This window comes from Chaetodon auriga, chromosome 3, assembly GCF_051107435.1.
Source record: "Chaetodon auriga isolate fChaAug3 chromosome 3, fChaAug3.hap1, whole genome shotgun sequence".
NCBI classification, from domain to species: Eukaryota; Metazoa; Chordata; class Actinopteri; order Chaetodontiformes; family Chaetodontidae; genus Chaetodon; species Chaetodon auriga.
The window spans coordinates 25366465-25384249 of NC_135076.1; the positions used below are offsets into that span (position 1 = coordinate 25366465).

The 17785-nt window shown below is 45.9% G+C and overlaps 1 protein-coding gene across 1 annotated transcript in view; it reads left to right on the forward strand.

Annotated features, from left to right (window-relative positions):
• scfd2 (sec1 family domain containing 2) overlaps positions 1-17626 on the forward strand; it is an 83422-nt gene extending 65796 nt beyond the window's left edge. Inside the window, exons 6-9 of the mRNA XM_076727274.1 lie at positions 5942-6087; positions 11087-11221; positions 14420-14539; positions 17141-17626. Of these exons, the coding sequence (XP_076583389.1) occupies positions 5942-6087; positions 11087-11221; positions 14420-14539; positions 17141-17233 (494 nt within the window). The 3' untranslated portion in view covers positions 17234-17626. The remainder of the gene's footprint in view (positions 1-5941; positions 6088-11086; positions 11222-14419; positions 14540-17140) is intronic.
• The last annotated feature ends 159 nt before the right edge of the window (positions 17627-17785 follow it).

Sequence of the window (17785 nt, forward strand, 5' to 3'; positions counted from 1 at the left end):
CACCCTGCTCCCTGAAGTAGTCGGCACACTCCGAATGCGTATTGATCCTGTGGCTGAAAATAGTTCCCGCCAAACCATTTCCTCCTGTTTGAGTAATATTTGCTGAAAACTACAGCGAGCAGCTTTTTTAGGAAATGATGAAGCCTTTTTTTAAAATGAAAGTACGTGGTTTTGATTCACTCTGAATGACTTAGTTCCTCAGTAGGAGTTAGTGGTCTTGGGGCTGAGGGTCCACATATGGAAAGTATTGAGGGTCCGAGTAATGCCTCAGTTTGGTTTGTGGATCTTTTCATGGACTTTGTTCACAACAAACAGAACAATCACACCAGCCTTATCCTTTAAAGGCAAAACGCTGATCACATGTTATTCTTCCTGCTCACATCGACCTCGTCTCGCTGATCATTGCTGATTTTGAAACATTTTAAGTCGACCTTTAAAAATATTTCTGCACATGATAATGTTCATAGTTTATTTTTTTACCTCATAAAGTTTGTGTTTGGCTCAAAGCTCAACTTAGATCAGACAAGTGTGTCCTGCTTTTATATTAAATCAAGTTTGTACATTATTTGTGCTGCATAATCAATGATAACATTCAAGTCTCAAGGTTCATTTATTTATTATTCTGCAGCACAGAGTTGAACAATGAGATTCAAGCTTGTAGGCCCTTTATGAAACTGTTTTTATGGTGGAGTGCAGGGAATCAATTGAAGAGTCTCACAGAAAGAAGCTGCTCTGTCATCTGCCGGTGCGGCATATGTGCTGAAGGCTGAAATACATGCTGAACACGTCACGGCAACACGTCTACCGCAGCCGCAGCCAAGCACGGCCAGTATAGTCTGAAGCTGAAGCTGTGGGCACCTGCACCCCCACATGTGGTTACACGACCCTGCAACAGGTAAAAACCACACAGAACTTTGTAAAAATGAGTGCAGTTAAGTGGAGTTACGTAGAGGCAGAATGGGATGATTCGCAAAACACTGAAATCCCATATTTAATTGAAAATAGCACAAAGACAATATGTCAGATGTTTAAACTGAGGAATGAAAATGAAAATTCTATCCACATTCAGAATTTGATGCCAGCAACACATTTCAAAAACAGTTGGGTCAGTGGCAACAAACGGCTGGAGAAGCTGTGAAATGCTGAAAGAAAACACCTGGTGGAACATCTCAGTTAATGAGCTCAACTGACAACAGGTGAGTGACATGACTGGGTAAAAGAAGAGCATCCAGAGAGGCTGAGTCTGTCTGAGGACCTTCACCTGTCTGTGACAGACTGTGCTGACAAACAACACAGTAATAGATGCGACTCTGCAGTGGACATCAGTGCAGGGCTCAGGAACACAGTCTACTGCTGCAGCCACAAATGCAAGTTAAAGCTGCACCATGCAAAAAGGAATCTGTATATAAACCAGGTCAGAGACTCTCCCACCTTCTCTGGTCCTAAACTGGTCTGCCTGCAGTCCCGACTTGTCCCCCATTGAAAATGTTTGGTGCGTTATGAAACATGAAATACGACAAAGGAGACCACAGACTGTCGAGCCACTGAAATTGCACATCAAGAAAGAATGAGAAAACTTTCCACTTTCAAAGATCCATCAGTCGGTCGGTCGCCTCAGCTCCCAAACGCTCACAGAGTGTTGTTAGAGGAGGTGATGCAGCAGAGTGGGAGACATGACCCCGTCCCAGCTCTTTAGAAACATGTTGCTGGCGTCAAACTCTGAATAAGGATGTGATTCTAACAATAAAAGTCTCAGTTTCAACATTTGACATGTTGTCTTTGTGCTGTTCTCAGTTAAGTTTTACACTGTGTCCAACTGTTCTGGCAGCTTTTTTGTAATTTCACATCCAAACAAATCAATCAAACTGATGTGTGTCCGTGACCCTGCAGCTAAACGATCCAGTTAATTCATTCAGTAACAGTTAATATAACCTTTGTTTCCAAATCCTCGATAACAAACTGCATTATCACTTGGCCAAACTCAACATGAACTCAGTTTATCAGTCTGAATAATTATCTTTGCACTGTTCAGTTGAAGTCGGTCAGAAAGGATTTCCAAATCACTGCTTTCTCTTTGTATTTAGACGGTTTGCTGGTATGACCTCTCACTGCTGTTTGAAATCTGACCCATGATGGTGGTGCCATCTGCAGACTTCACAGCAGAGTTCTCTCCATGTCTGGGATTGAAGTCATGGGTGTCCAGCCTGAGCCAAAGGGGGCTGAGCTCACAGCCTCTGGTGTCGACCGTCAGTGTGGACCTGGACAGTAACGTCTCTTCAAGGTTTTCACTGTCACATGTTTTATATGAGCACTTCATTCAGTTCTTTATTCTGCTGTGTATTTTAATCCCCACCAGCTCCTTTCATTAGTGATACATTCCTCTGGGCTTCTCTGGTTGGTCGGTTCCACCTTTTCAGCGTCACAGGTTGCACTCACCCTCTTAGTAACCATTGCTCACCTCCGGCTCTGTTAGATCTAATTAAGAAAACCCTCAATCAACCGCTTCCTGCCTGCGGATCAAAACCAAACCCCGCTCTCCGTCTGCTTTCTCGCTCTCCCCGATCTGTCTCTTAGCAGCGCAGTGATGAGTCAGTCTTTGAAATTACTTTGCAGCTTTCTAAACGAGGTGTTGACTGTCTGTTAAACTCAGTTGTTTCAGGAAGCAGCTGTGTGCAGACGTAGATGGCATTTGAACTCAAAAGAAATGCACTCGCCCCTCATTTCCCATCGGTTTTACAAAAGGCGTGATCATATGAAAACAAGAAATGATGCCAGGTGGCTGTTAGAAAAGCATTCATTATGTTCTTGATTTGAACAAACCGGAATTCAGCATTTGCGTGAGAGACATCAAACAGGGTGTGGTGTTGTAAATACGGTGGCGTGGCGGCGGCAGAGCGTGAGATGAGTTCAGACGCAGGTGTTCAGCCTCACGGCCAAGCCGGGATGTTCCGGGATCGGCACCTGGTCCTGCTCCCGCTCGCGATCTGCAGCACCGCGATCAACATCTAGACCACAGACTGCTTCAGGGGGAGGGGGGGCCCTGCATCCAACGGCCTGCCACAGCCCCAGCCGTAGCCCTGGGTCTGCACTGTATGCTTTGGCAGCAAGTCAACCAGCTCTCGCAGCAGACACGCAAGCACTCGAACAGATTTACACACCTCCTCCAACCAGACCCTCTAATACATGCAGCCCGCTCCCATTCCAGTGCGTCTGGAGCAGACACATCGATGCAAACATCCTCAGCAGGGCGACAGATCGCGCATCTAAATCTGCAGCATGTTTACGTGTTGTGTTTTACCATCTTCTGCCGTCGTAGGCTTCTTCCACAGAATAAATGCTCAGAGACAAACATCAGTTGTCATTTGTTTTGCCTTTCTCTTCTGCGGGTGTCTGGAAAGATAAGACCCACATCTGACTGAGTCTTCACGCTCAGCTCCATCAAACAGCCCTGCTGTTTTTCCTAAGAGTTTACCTCTCAGCCGGGGCAGCCAAGGAGAGCGAGCCGGCGGGCCAGACGCTTTACATTCCTCAAGACAGCAGCTCAAAACAAAGACTCGCCGTGCCGAATTCAATGTGGTCTGTATGAGAGAGAAAAGGAAGCAACAGGGAACAAATAGCAGAGGCTAAAGCCTGACACAGTCGAGCTGTTCGCCGTGTGTTATCTAACTGCGCTGACGTATTACTCAACATATATAATGTGCTGAATGAAATGAAGCAAAGTATTCATGAAGGTCAGTGTTCAGCCTTGAGGACGTTACATCTTGTCTTTACAGTCGGGGGGGGAGCGGTGGGGGTGACATAGCTTCTCTGACATCCTATCAGTTATGTTACAGACAAAGTCGGTTCATCAGCGCGCACCAGAGAGATTTTTACCACATGTCCTGCAAATGTTCGATCTTATCTGCAGCGCTCACATATTCCTCACTTATATGTATCGGCCTTTGCTTTCATCCCCGAAGCAGGGCTGTCTAATATGTGAGCTCATACGCTGTTATATAATCTTGAAGTAAGAGTTTTAATTGAGTTTCCGGGGTTCGGTGGTGACCCCGCGGTGGCAGAAGTCATGCATTACCTTTGGAGTCGAGCCTAATTAGTCCAATCAAAGCTGGAGTGCCTGGCAAGTCCAGCTGCCTTCGACTGAGAGCAGAGCTCACAGTCCTCCGGAGCAGCGCAGAGCTTGTGAAGTGCTTTGTATAAAAGCTCTGTATAACGCAGCCGTGTGCTATTGTTCTGTGTTATTGAGCCATGAGGATGACCCACTTTGTTAACCTGTTCTATGTTGCATAACTTCTTCCTGCATTGTGTTTTTTATCATCTTGCTATTAAGTATATTTGAAAAAGGCAGCTCAGTCTACATTTTACGATACTTTTAGCCACTTGAGATACTTTCTTGAGTCTTTCGCTCGGTCCACTACGTTGGTCCAGACTGAAATATCTCAACAACTATTGGATGCCTGTGATTTTGTACAGGCGTTCATGGCCGCCAAGATATTGACATTTGTAGCTCACAGACATGATCTCTGCAGGGAATAAGCACATCATGTTTTAACAGTCACGTTTGAGATTGTGCACAGTCCCTTAGAAATCTGTAAACATATAGGTCATTGTACAGAGGTGTTGTATACTTGTATCAGAGAGCGGACCAGCAGAGCCTCGAGAGGAAGCAGACGTGAAGTGGCTCCTGTGGCTTCAGTCTTCTTATCCCAGCACCCAGTCGACTGCACCTGACCGGCTCTCTGGATCCTTTCTGCACCGCTTTGTAAAAGAAAACACCGCCTTCATGTGAATTTGCTGATTTGCAGCCCTCATGCCGGAGTCATCAGTGTCCTCGTTAGTTGTTATGAGCCTTGCAGAGTTCGCTGCGCGGATAGTTTTCAGCTTTGCTTTTATATCTTTTATGACACAGCTGACCGTCTTGTTAACAGACGGCAGTTACATTCCTGAGCAGCGCGAGGGGGAAGCGCAGGTGCCAGTCGACCTGCTCTGCCAGCAGCGCTGTGAACCGCCTGCCTGGCCCCCGTCCTCTGCCTTCCTTCTACTCCCTCCGTCCTGTCTCTTTGTTTACTTCACTCTCTCATTCTTTGGCTCTTTTTCCTTGCATCTTCCTCTTTCTGCCACAGCCTCTCCTGTTTCTCTGCTTTTATCTTACGCTCTGTCATTTGGGGTTTATTTCACAGCAGGTCTTTGCTTCCCTACGCACTTCTTTAGAAATGAGGGAACATTAGCTTTTGATTAGACAGCAGCGTTTTCTGCACGAATAAAGCGGCCCTTGTCCTCTCGCTGCCATGCGTTAAGCTTGATAATTGGTTTCAGTCCACACCCAGCTGAGAAAATTACCTGCAAATCACAACATGTTACATCTTACAGGCTGTTTTTCGCAGATGCTAATGCTTTCCTGCATGTTTAGCTCTCTTCTCAGGTCAGCTTTGAAGGAAAGTGGGGGTTTTCTGATTTTATGGGAATTTAGTGTACAAGCTGTTTCACTGCAGTGTCCTCAAATCTAATATTTTCACAAATGCTAACAGTTGCACATATAGTGTCCTCTGCTATGTCGCACTCTTGGTGTTTGGTGCTCACCCCTACATGGTGTGGTCTTAATAAACACAAGCTGGACTGGACTTTTCAGCTTGACTGCCTTGTTTGTCAGCGAATGATCTGACACCACCTGGTTCGGTTTGACGTTTAGGTGGTACGGCGCTAAAGTATCGGCTTAATATCTGTTTTGGACGTCTCTCACAGTAGGTCACTTGATCGGCCGTTGACAAGAATCGTGTATACACAAGAAACGTGTAGTAATGACCAATGACAGTTGCTGCTGTCTTCTTCTTCTTCCCATTCACGACATTGACGTTACGTATTTCTGATCTTTGTCGTTCCTGCTGCTCCGTCAATAACGTTCTTTGCATTTGGTAACTGTGTGCGTTTACGTGTGCATTGTCAGGTTGTGCGAACCCGGAGGAGCTCTCCACAGAGCGAGCCCATTCTGCTGTGGAGGAGATGTTCGAGACCCTCCGAGGTTTGAGCCACACCAGGGACCACCTGAAGCAGCTGCGCTCCGTCTACACCGCCAGCGATGGAGTTCACCAGGTCAAAAACACCAGACTGTCTGCACCAAAACACACACTTTGTGTTGCTTTTAGCACAGTAATCCAACATGTCTGTTCTTTGATCTTTCTAGTCGAGACAGTCACACCCACGTCGACTGCGATCCATCATCACAGCTACGAAATGTACATGAATCATTGCAGGCAGCTCTTGTTTTATTCACCTATTTTTCTCCTTCTGTGGCAGTAACAGCAGCCCAGATTTTTGCGGGGGACCTCTGGCCTCCCTCGCTTTTGTCCCTGTCTAGCTTGCGTCACACGGTCACTCAGCACAGAAAGGAGTTCACTGTGAGAGCTTCTTCATAAACTGCCTGCTTCTCACAGGTTATGTAACTCAGGAGGGCCTCGGTGAATCTCAGAGCTTTGTCCTCGTGAAAGGCTCTTACCTTTTCTTATGGACAGTCAACAGCGCAGCTTCACTGCCGCTGTGCTTCGCTGTGATTGGTGGCTTCTTCAGAGAATTATAGGTCAGGAATGTAAAGGTTAGTCGATGAAAGTGCGGGACAGAGTTTGAGCAGGGTCCTCTGTGTCCTTCTCTTTTCTGTGTCTCTTGAACCTCCTTTAAAATGTGTTTGACTGAGGATTTTTTCATTTATCTGACCGTAAAGCTGTTAGCTACAAAGCCTTATTCTCATTGGACGAGTGGGGCTCCAGTGTTCAGTTGCAGTAGTTCATCCATTTTCATGCTATATTTTAGCCACATGCTGTATATAATATTTTGTATTTAACGGTTTACAGTAATCTGTCAAGGAAAAGTCAGACATATCGGGAAATATATTAATTCCTTTTGGCCCGAGTGAGATGAGGAGATTGATACCACTCTCTTACGTGAAGCTACAGCTGATGTGTCATTTTTACACTTCGCTTTTTGTGCCTTTTTGTGCAGCTAACTGGCTGCTAGCAGCGTAGTTAGCAGACATGATCTTCTCTGCAGGAAATAAGCATGTTTCTCAAAATGTACTTACCCTGTTCAGCCTCCAAAGCAGAATCCAAATCTGAAAGTTTTTTCTCTGAAACCATCAAAAAGTTTTAATGCTAATCATGAGAAAGTTTCATGGCTGACTTTCATCACTCACTCACTCACTCACTGATCTCAGTGCAGCTGAATGGCTGGACGGGTGTTTGTGCATTTGTGTGAGCGGCAGTGTGTTTCTGTTAGAACAGAACTGTCTGTCCCCACTTCTGCTGCATTATGAAAAATGATTTCATATCAAAGGAGAACAGCGTGATATCAGCCAGCTACTGGCTGTGCTTGAGAAACATCATAAATCCATCAGCTTCTCTCAGCACGCGTCTCCTCCACCGATGAAGCCAAAGCTCGTCGGTCAAGATGTCCTCCTCCTTCAAGTGCAGCGCTCTCCTCCCCCGGGTTCACAGATGGTTTGACACGGTTCAGAACCTCTTACTCTTTTCTTTTTTTTTTACCGTCGGTCATTTAAATTGCTGCTTTTATTTCTCTAAGCCTGAAATAAGACTCTGTCAACACTGCAGTGGATCGATGGGAACACTGGTTGCATCCCAGTGTGAACCAGTACCACTGAGCACCGTGTGCCGTTAGCTCCAGTAATCAAGCTTTTACTGCCCTCGTAAGGGGAGGATGGATTTACTGATATAAATGAGAACATCACAGGTCCTCGTTGTTTATTCCAGTCCTAATTAATCAGAGCAGCAGAAAGCGAGCGCTCACATATGTTTACAGTCACATGCATGGAAGGAAAATCGCCCATTTCCTGAGCACATCATGCTGTGAGTGACTGGACACTAGAATTTCTTGGAAATAATACATGAAGGCTGAGTGACAGCGGCTGTAACAGCTGGAGACTAATGCTGTCTATTGACACCTCGGCGGAGGGACGGGGTTTGATTTCTTGCTTGTCTGAGAAATAAAACGATGGCAATTCTATTACAGCGAGCGTTCGCACTGTTATTAAATTCTTTTGAATTGCGAAGGAAGAAGGGAGCGTTCGAGAGGGGCGTTGCATAACCAGTCAAAAGCCATTGAAGAAGAAGAAGAAGAAGATGCATCCAAGTCAGATTGTTACACATGGATGAACATTCACGCCTCTGACTGGATTCGTATCGACTGAGTGAATTTCTACTCTTTGATCAACATTCTCTCCCCATTATAACGTAATTTCATACGTATGATTGCATCAGCGTGGCGGCCGAACATCAGCCGTTACCACCTCAGCTGCCCTGTGAATCCTGTGAAGCAACGCTAAAGGGTCAGTTCAGCCACATTTCAGAGACATTTTCTCATTAACCCCTTTCATCTCGTTAAGATTATAATAAAGTTTCGCAGCGCTTCTTATTTCCGTCCTTAAAGGGACGATTGCACATTTTTTGACCAAACCTCCCTGAAGCCTTGTCATCACTGTGAGACAACCAGCGGGGACAGAGGAAGTCTCTGTCCTGCTGAGAGATAATGAAACCACAAACTGGCTTTTTCACACTTGGGTCTTTGAAAGGGTTAAACAAAGGAGATATTACACGTTAAATCAGGCTTGGAGGAGAACACGCTGTACTGTCTTTAAAAAAGAGCACAGCATCGTGCACCGTCCTCCTTTTTTTAAATTAAAAAAAGAGGACGGTGCACACGCTGATCACACTTTGACGCTGTGTTTTTTAGGGATGTAGATGAGATTCAAAGTGCAGCTTCATCATCATCTTGACCGCGTTATTTCCAAAGACATTCCAGTCTGTCCTGTGCTCTCTGCGTGTTTTTCATGTTGTCACCGTGTTGTTTTGGAACATTAATTTGTTCGTCCACCTCGACGCCAAGAAAACCTGTGGGGAAAACTGATACTCACATGTGAGGGTGTGTGTGTGCATATTTGTGTGTGCAGACGAATATTTAAACACTGGCATTATCATATGACTAATTCTAATATTGTTTTCATCATGTGGGTGTTTTTGTCGGTGATTTAATTGGACAGCTTTTAGCTTTTTTGGAGAGCAGATGAAAACGGAGCGCGCGTGCCTGCGGGCTGGATCGGTTGTTTATACCTGCGATGCTGTTGCTTGTGTATGTGCGTGCGCGAGCTTGTTATTTAGCTGGAGGTGAATCATTAATGTGTTTACTCCCAGCTCGGTTTGTGCAGGCTGACCCGTGCAGCAAAGTCATGTTGGTAGAGGTAAATATTAGTTTATATAATTCATGATTTACTCAACATGGACAGCAGGATTTCCTCAGACCTAATTTGACCGCTCCTCGGGGAGCAGAGGAGTGGGAGGCACTGAGACGTCCGTTAAGAATGACACATGCTGATAGTCCATACGGAGGTGAGAGGACGCCTGTGGGCAGACACACCTGGATGCATTAGCACTGTGTGTGTAGGTGTGTGTATCTCATGCTTGAATCAACAGTTTGGTTGATGGAGTCTTTTCCGAGTCCTCGTGTTCTTTTCAAAACATCTAGAGGAAAAGTTATGTTCCTTATCTCGCTCGCATTTTGGCATGTAGCCTTGATGTGTCACAGCGGCCTCATGTAAAATGTCATCCAGTGTTCCAGTGCTGGAACAGTTTCAGCCTGTCTATTTTAAGACCATTAAGACTGTACTCAAATACAGCTCTGCCAAGTCTTATCCAGGTCTTTATTGTTCTCGGAGACAGCAAACTTCCCTCCCATCGAATTCTTGATCCGCTGGCTTTGAGGTCTATAAACGGTACATTCTGTCCCGTGTAGCCGGGCAGAGTTAGCTGAGACCCTGTTCCTGTTGAAGAGTTTTCCCTTTTTTTTTTTCACGGATCACCTTCTGAGTGCATTAGGAAGCATTTTATGAAGCTTTTGTCGAGGTTCTGCACTTCAGCTCCACCAAGGCCGCCAACATTTTAATGCATTTCAGAGAGAAAAGGAGCAGGAGAAGTGATGAAATGTTGTGCTGTGAAGGCCAGGCAGCTCATAACTATGGAAATGTGAGCCAGGTGCTGTTGACTGTTTGGTGAAGCAGTGATGAGCGGCGTGCCATGTGTCAATATGCTCATGTTCGGAGGAAGACTATGACAAACACACTGTAACAAAAAGCGAAAAAATGGCTGACCTTCAGCATTCAAATGTGTTTTTCTCCAACGCCAACATGGTTTTACCGTCTTTTGTTTGTGAAAACAGCTGACAGCATAGCAGCTCTGTGAGGTTGTACTTAAGCACAGCAGTGAGCTAAACTCTAATCGACATGCTAACACACTCACAGTGACGATGCTAATGTTTAGCAGGGATGATGTTTACCTTGTTCACCATCTTAGTTGTGTGTGTGTGTGTGCATGCTAACAATGGCTAATCAGCACAAAGCAAGTACAACGCACGTCGTAAACGTTATTCATGAATGAATTTGCAGACCGAAGTGCAGCGTTTACTCATCAGACATGCTTAGATCAGTCTGGATCAAAGCGTTGGACGGACGTTTTGATCTCGAACCATTTCGATAGCATAGCTAAAAATTCAGCTGCAACGTCTCTTTTCACAGACGATGTTCTTGGTGGTTTGAATAATGGCGAGTTATGTTTGAATTTCTGGGTATCATGTAGTACACGTTTACATGATAATGATATTTTAGATAGTTTTGTTGGGTGTTGATTGTTGATTTATCTCCTTTAACACTCGCTCATAATAAACCAACGTTCTGTTTTTAGCATCATGCAGCAGACAGATGTTTGCACTCTACAGTGTTTAAGCTCCTCTGCCTGAAGTGACTCATAAGTTAGCGGCCTGTTTGGGCGACCAGAGCTGTTTTTAGCTCCGCTGTCTCTCACGCCCACGTCCATTCACGCAGACGTACCGAGGCTAAAAGAAGTCCCTCTGTGGAAAACACACCAACGCCGACAGCCCTCCAGTCACATTTATACACACATAGTCATATAGCAATTGTTTGCTCTCAGTCACACTTGACACGTATTTATACAAAAATAAAACAGTGCTGTCAGTGTTTCTGGGTCTTAGCTATCCGTCGTGTTCAAGCGTGTTATTTGGCGTTTGTGTTTTGCAGGCGACCTATCGTCCCTTCCTGCGGCAGATCCTGGAGGAAGTCTTCCACCCTGACAGACCCGAATGCCCCGACATCGAGCACATGTCCGGAGGCCTCACAGACCTGCTGAAGACCGGCTTCAGCATGTTCATGAAGGTCTGACATTGCTCACACACACACACACACACACACACACACACACACACACACACACGTTTGTGTGTAATGGGGTCAGCTCTGTCACATCCTCTTCGCTCTGCCTTTGCCAGCTGCCCGCTGTGGACAGCAAAGTGCCTTCTTCCATTGCTTGAACTTGACCTGATTTGACGATTTTGCTGAGTAAGTGTCTCATGTGGGCACATGTGCAGTGTTTACCCAAGCAGGACGGTCAAAGCCCCAAAGAGATCAGTTCTTCAGCTCAGCAGACGGTGAAACTAGGAAATGTGAAACACCTGCGCTGGCCTCTTCGTGTCTGCAGAACGCTCCTTCGTTTGCCCGCTGCTGTTTCAAAGCAGTATTATCGTTCTGTGTAACTGGCCGGGTGGTGGCGCTGTTGGTAGCTTGTTTGAATATGTCGAGCAGATACCCTACGGATACCTCTTCAGGGTCCATTCCTAGATTTCCCCCAAATTTGGTTGCAATCGGATGTTGCTTTGCATAAATAAGGCAGTAGACAGTAAGCAGGAGCCTGAAGTTTGAGCCTGGAAAAGTCATAAAAGGCAAAGCAGTAATCACACAAACACATTTCAGCGTTGAGCACCGAACCTTTGAATGTTCAACATATCAGGGGTGCGACATTAAATGCATCAGCAATTTCATTCGATTCAGATTCCTTCAGCAAAGATTTCTTCTCGTGAAGTCACACATTCTGCCTTTTGGTCATTAATTCAGTAACAGATCAATCAATGCACTTTAGCTTCGCAGCAGCTCAGCGCTTCAAAGGACTCGATTTTAAAGCGGAGCGTAATCCTCAGACGGCACCAGGACCTGTGTGGTCCAGACACCTGAGGAGCACAAGAATGCTGACAGTAATCTCAATGACAAGAAACACCTTAAATCCACATTAATCCATTTGAACCCAGATTTCAGCCTTTAAAACAAAGCAGTCGGATTTGCGGATTGTTTTTCAGTAATTATACTCAGTTTGTTGTTAATAAGCTGCTCGATTCTCCGATGACTGATTCTTTCTTTCATTTAGCGATTCATCCACTCTTTTCCAGTTTTGTCTTTCCTACGTTTTGAAAGCATCAGACACAGAGAGCTGACATTTAGGTTACAGTATGTTAATATTCCAACCAAATGTTTTCCTCCAACAGTCATGTCGTTTTGGGCTTGTGGGTAATGTATATCCACCGCAGAGCAGATCACTATCCTCAGTCTGATTATCCCACATCTGGGCCTGCTTAAAGTGATGATTACCCGGGGGTGGAGGAATTAGACTGGTTGTGTAACCGCGGCCTGGTTTTACACAAATTAAGAAACTTGGCTCACGAACCACCAACTCAGACAGACTAAACCTATAAACCCAGACCGGCTTTCTATAGGAGCGCCGTGCACACCCTGTATACAATAAAACTTCTATTTTTAAGCACAGAGCCTCCTGTGTTAACATGCTGGACCCTGCTGTGTGGACTGAGCACCATTGCTTAACTGTCTGTAACTAAACGGCGTATGTGTGTGTTTGTGTCCCGTTTGTCGTGTTTGTTCAGAGCCTCTTGTAAAAGAGATTCTGCTCCTGCTCCGCAAAAAGTTCCTCCGTCTAACACCAGCAACCAGATATGAGTTTTAAGTCCTAAAATCGCAGCATGTGTCACACTTACGGAGCACAGTTTGCTGTTTTTCTTCTACTAAGTTTCTTGTGAAGAGGTGTTTTCATGAGTGCGACAGGAAGAGACCGTGTGGCACGTTGATGAGTAACAACAAGGATGAAATGTTTAAAATGATGTTCAGCGTCAGGAGATCCGCTGACCTCCTCGCAACGTGCCGGTGTTTTAAACTTGAATATCTGTTTGAGGCACCTTAATGCAGCTGTGATATCGTACAGAGCCGCGGTCCTCAGCTGCTGCATCCTGATGCTGAAATGGACCTCGACCCACCAGCCTGCTCTGAGTCGGTTGCGAGCTTGAAAAATCCCTTTGAAATGAGGTCAATTTGTGGAGCGCCGCTTTTATTTTGAAGTTCTGTTTCCCACCTCCTAGATGAAAGATGGCACTTCAAAATAAAAGCAGTGCTCCACCAATTCATTGTTGGGAGAAGGTCCTGGGTTTCAATCCGCTCACAGGCAGAATGGATGGATGGAAATGTGTTTTAAGATGGCATGACTCCAGACCAGTTAAGAGCCACTGGTATGATGGGTGTCTCACTGAGGCGAAGGCAGCTCACTGCCTGCAGCTTGATGTTTTTGTTAGTCTCTAAGAAAGCCTGCGGATGCGTTTTATCATCAGGACGTAGAATAACATTTTCTTTTCCTCTCCTCCGCTCAGAGGCACATTTCTCACCTCATCTCTCCACACTCCCATCAGCCCCTTCCTCCCTGTCCATCCCATGGCAGCGCACATGCATCAGACACTCGCAGCTGTGCCCTGACCCCAGCCAACATGCATGTGGTGATGTGCTCGCACATGGAAGCCGGTGTCTGTGATGAAACGCCGAGCCGTGTCGAAACACATAATATAGAAGAACACACTACTGTTTGTTCTCACATTTCTTTGCAAAACACATGTTGAATCATCCCTGACACGCTCCACCCCTGCCTGCTGGCGCTTCACGTGTACAGCCACTCTCCCCCCGGGTCCGCCCCCTGCAGCTCCGATTGCTCGGTTAGCATTCACAGGCGGCAGGTGTGCCCAGGCTGCAGCTCGCCGGCCAATAGCACAAAGGCATTATTCCGCCGGCAGCCAATCATGCTTATCAGAAGCACCAGACTTTACCCTGCTGTTAAAATGCACCTTTAAGAGACAGTTTATGTTTTTCTGTGTAGCAGCATGGCTCAGTCTGTGTGAGCTTTCTAACGCAGGTGATTTTGCGACATGTTGCGTGTCTGCCTGTGTTATGTGAGAGTGCACCTGCTTCGTGCGTGTCCACGTGTCAGCCATCGTAACACCAGAGGGTGTGAGTGAGAGGGCAGCAGCCATTGTCTGTAGTAATGTGTTTTCGTGAGTCCACTCTCATCAGTATCGCCACAATATCCCGAGTGTCCAGCTGAGCAGTGACTCAGCGCAGAGCGAGCGCAGAGACAGCCACCCGTGATAATGTGAAGAGGAAATGATTAAGTGTTCCCTGCACAAAGCGGCTTGGTTATCACACACTGTCCAGAATCCACCGGCCAATCACAGTGTCCCGTCTTTACTCCAGGTGAGTCGTCCGCACCCCAGCGACAACCCTCTGCTCTTCCTCTTCCTGGTCGGTGGAGTCACGCCCTCAGAGCTTCGCCTCATCAGGGAGGTCGTCAGCGCTCACAAACCGGGGAGCCAGGTGAGTGGGTCACTGTCTGTGTGAGTTTGAGTCCCGGTCTGTTCTTCGCTCTGTGAGGTTCAGCCCTGGTTTAGTTCGCCTCGCCGTGTCCTCGCTCTCCTCTGATATAAGCGCTGTTGCTCTCTCAAGCAGCAAACGGCAGCGGTGGAACGGTGCTTTTATTCCAGCGCTGAACTTAATTACGCTTTTTCATTTAGTTATATTCCATTTATTCTGCTTCTGCTCCACCACATTTTAAGTAAAAACATTACATTTTTAACTGCAGTGCAGGTTGAAATGCCACTTCCCTCAAAGACTCAGATTTTATGATCAAATATTAAAATCTGGTCTATTATTCTAGATATAAACGTGTGTAAAATGGTAAATATTAGCACACCTTGACCAGAATCAGCAATGATAATCCATTAAAGGAGCCATTCGGCCGACATAATTAGTACTTTTAATAGTTATACTGTCTGTTTCTGTATTTTTAAGTACTTTTACTCGCAGTGCATTGTGGTATTGCAGCTTTTACTTAAAGATCTGAGCATTTCTTACTGCAGGCGAGGGAACCGAAACACTTATGGAAGATAATTGAGTTTGTGTAGAAGGTTGTGTGTAAAGCTGCTGTTTATTAGAGTCTGCCACTGCAGATTGTTGGAAATGGTCTTTTTTTTTTTGTTCCAAGGTCTAAAAATTCAGCCAGATACAGACGATGTGTATATGAACCATAAGGTAGAGGTACAGAGGCGAGAGTGGCGTTTGATCTTACACACATTAACGCAGCGAATGCAAACAGGAGATGTTGCGTCTGTCTGCATGTGTTTGGCTTGTTTAAGTGCTGATTACATATGCAGACCACACAGACATGCAAAGCAGGCAGATGAATTAGCTTTCTGAGTGCCAGGAAGGCGACGAGGGAGATCAGGCCGGGTAATGTTGGTTTGTCTTAATAAAGGGCTTTGAGAGGGAGGCCAGAGACAATGAAAGGCCTGGCGAGGATCAAAGCCTTCCATCTGTAATCAGGAAAAGCGAATAAAGACGAGCTTATACAATAACCTGCTGGCCCACACACACACTGACCTGAGCGCACGCACGCGCGAGCCTTAGCGCGTACACGCATGACGTACTTTGTATAGGCGAGTGTGTGCGAATGATGGCTGCGGACCAGACGCTGATGAGCAGTTAGACTGGAAACAGCCTGCAAAGTTCTGCTCTTGCACTAAATTCCTCTGAAACGTACTGACTGCCACTAAAAACAGGTCCGTTGCCAATTTTAGGTGCTGACCCAGAGTTAAAGCAACACTGCTGCGGGGACACAGAGCCTCTCTGTTATACAACAGAACAGCATTTGAACCAGAAAGCGCTCAAAGAGGGCAAACTTCCACTGAAGTAACTTACTTTTTTTCCCTTCTGCATCCAAATATACATAACGACAGAGAATCGTGGGATATGTATGCCTGAGGGTCTCCTTTCAAGTAAAGAGCAGCTGTTAAAGAGAAGAAATGTTCAGTGTTTGAGAAATTCCTGGATGAACGTCAAATTCAACTCATTCCTCGGCAACACTCTCCACATGTTTCCACTGACTTTGAAGTACAGAAAATCTTTGTTTTTCAGTGTCGAACCGTCACCGCCTGTTGGCTTGAAAGGTGAATGTAAAAACTTTGTGCCAGCAGGTTAAAAACGTTTTCTAAAACCTTTCCCAGCATGCACCTTATTATGTAAATGTGATGGCAATCTTACATGTGTGAATAAGCACCCAAATCTCTGTTACATCACTGATTTATTGATACTGACTGAAAAACACAAGGACCTGCCTGTGTTTTTAACTTTCATCCACACAGACTGCATGGATGTATTAATGAATATCAGGCAAATTTCTGATGCTTGTGCACTGTAAAATAAGCACTTTGTAAAACAGTGTGATCTGCACAGTGTAATAAATGATTACATTGAATTTATTTGGGGATTTAGGTGCCAAAATGAGGCTTCAACAGCAAAATAAGTCTTGAAATCCATCAGTGGTGCAGCCTGTGAGAGAGCTGAGAGCGCTCTGCTTCCTTCATATCATTACTTTTCTAACTGTTTTCCAGCACTGACAGCACTTCCTGTCACACACCAGGTACCAGATATTGACAGCTTACCTTAACGGTCCCGTCACGTCTGAATAAAGCGATGACGAACATGTACGAATCTGAATGTCTGAATGAGGAGAAGCCATCAATTATCGGGCAGTGTTACCCGATGAAAGGGGATGAATACCGACCAGCTTCAGCCCACAATCACGACACAACTTCGGTCTCATTTTTGACACCTGAGCTCAAAGAGTTTCACACACACAAGATTTTTATTGGACTCTCATCAACAAGTATTGTTTGAGACAACACGCCACCCAAAAAACACGGAGAACCAGCAGCGCCCGCAGCCTGACCTCCATGACAGAAGCAATTACATCAAATTAAAAAAAAAAGAAACCGGCTGCCAAGCCACCTGATTCGTGCACCTTGTTGATTGCCAATTTGCATTACTCACCCTGACGCTCACGTCTGCTTCAGTTATCAGTGTGGAGTTGCACGCCGCGACCCGTTTAAACCTTAACCAGCGTGTTGTGCTCTGCTCCAGGTGCTGGTTCTGTCCACCAGATTACTGAGGCCCACGGACGTCCCCGAGCTGCTCTTCACCACCCAGAGACTGCTGCCTGATATCGGTGTCTGAGCGGCCGTCACGTGGAAACGCACACGTGGAAGGACCCGTGCGCCTCCACGCCTCGTCAGGTGTGAGCGCAGCCCGACTTAACGAGATTGGCTGTGAAAAGCTGCGGGGGGAAATCAAGATGATACGCAGCGGAAGAGACATTCCTATCCTGTTTGTGTCGGCGCGTGCTGTCTGTAAACTGTAAAGTAATGATGGAAAAGCAGCTTTTTTGGGTTTATTTTTTTGGAGGCAGTGAAGAAAATTAACATTTTTGTGTGTGGCTGACCCTCCTCCGCTGCCGAAGACGAGTCTGTCAGAAGCCACTTTGAAGTTTTCCTGAGCAAGAGCTGTAAAACTATCAGGTTCTGCTTCCATCGAATGTTAATAAAACAAAATCCGTCACTTTTCCAGCTCAGTCGTGTCTTATGTTTGCACACAGCTCATCCATCAGGCTCAGCTGTTAGCTGTTTTGACCAGGCTGTGTTAAAAGCAGGCCATTCTGTGTGTGTGTGTGTGTGTGCTGTGGTGGTGGAATACACACTCTGCTAGCAGCCATTCACACCTCACTGCATC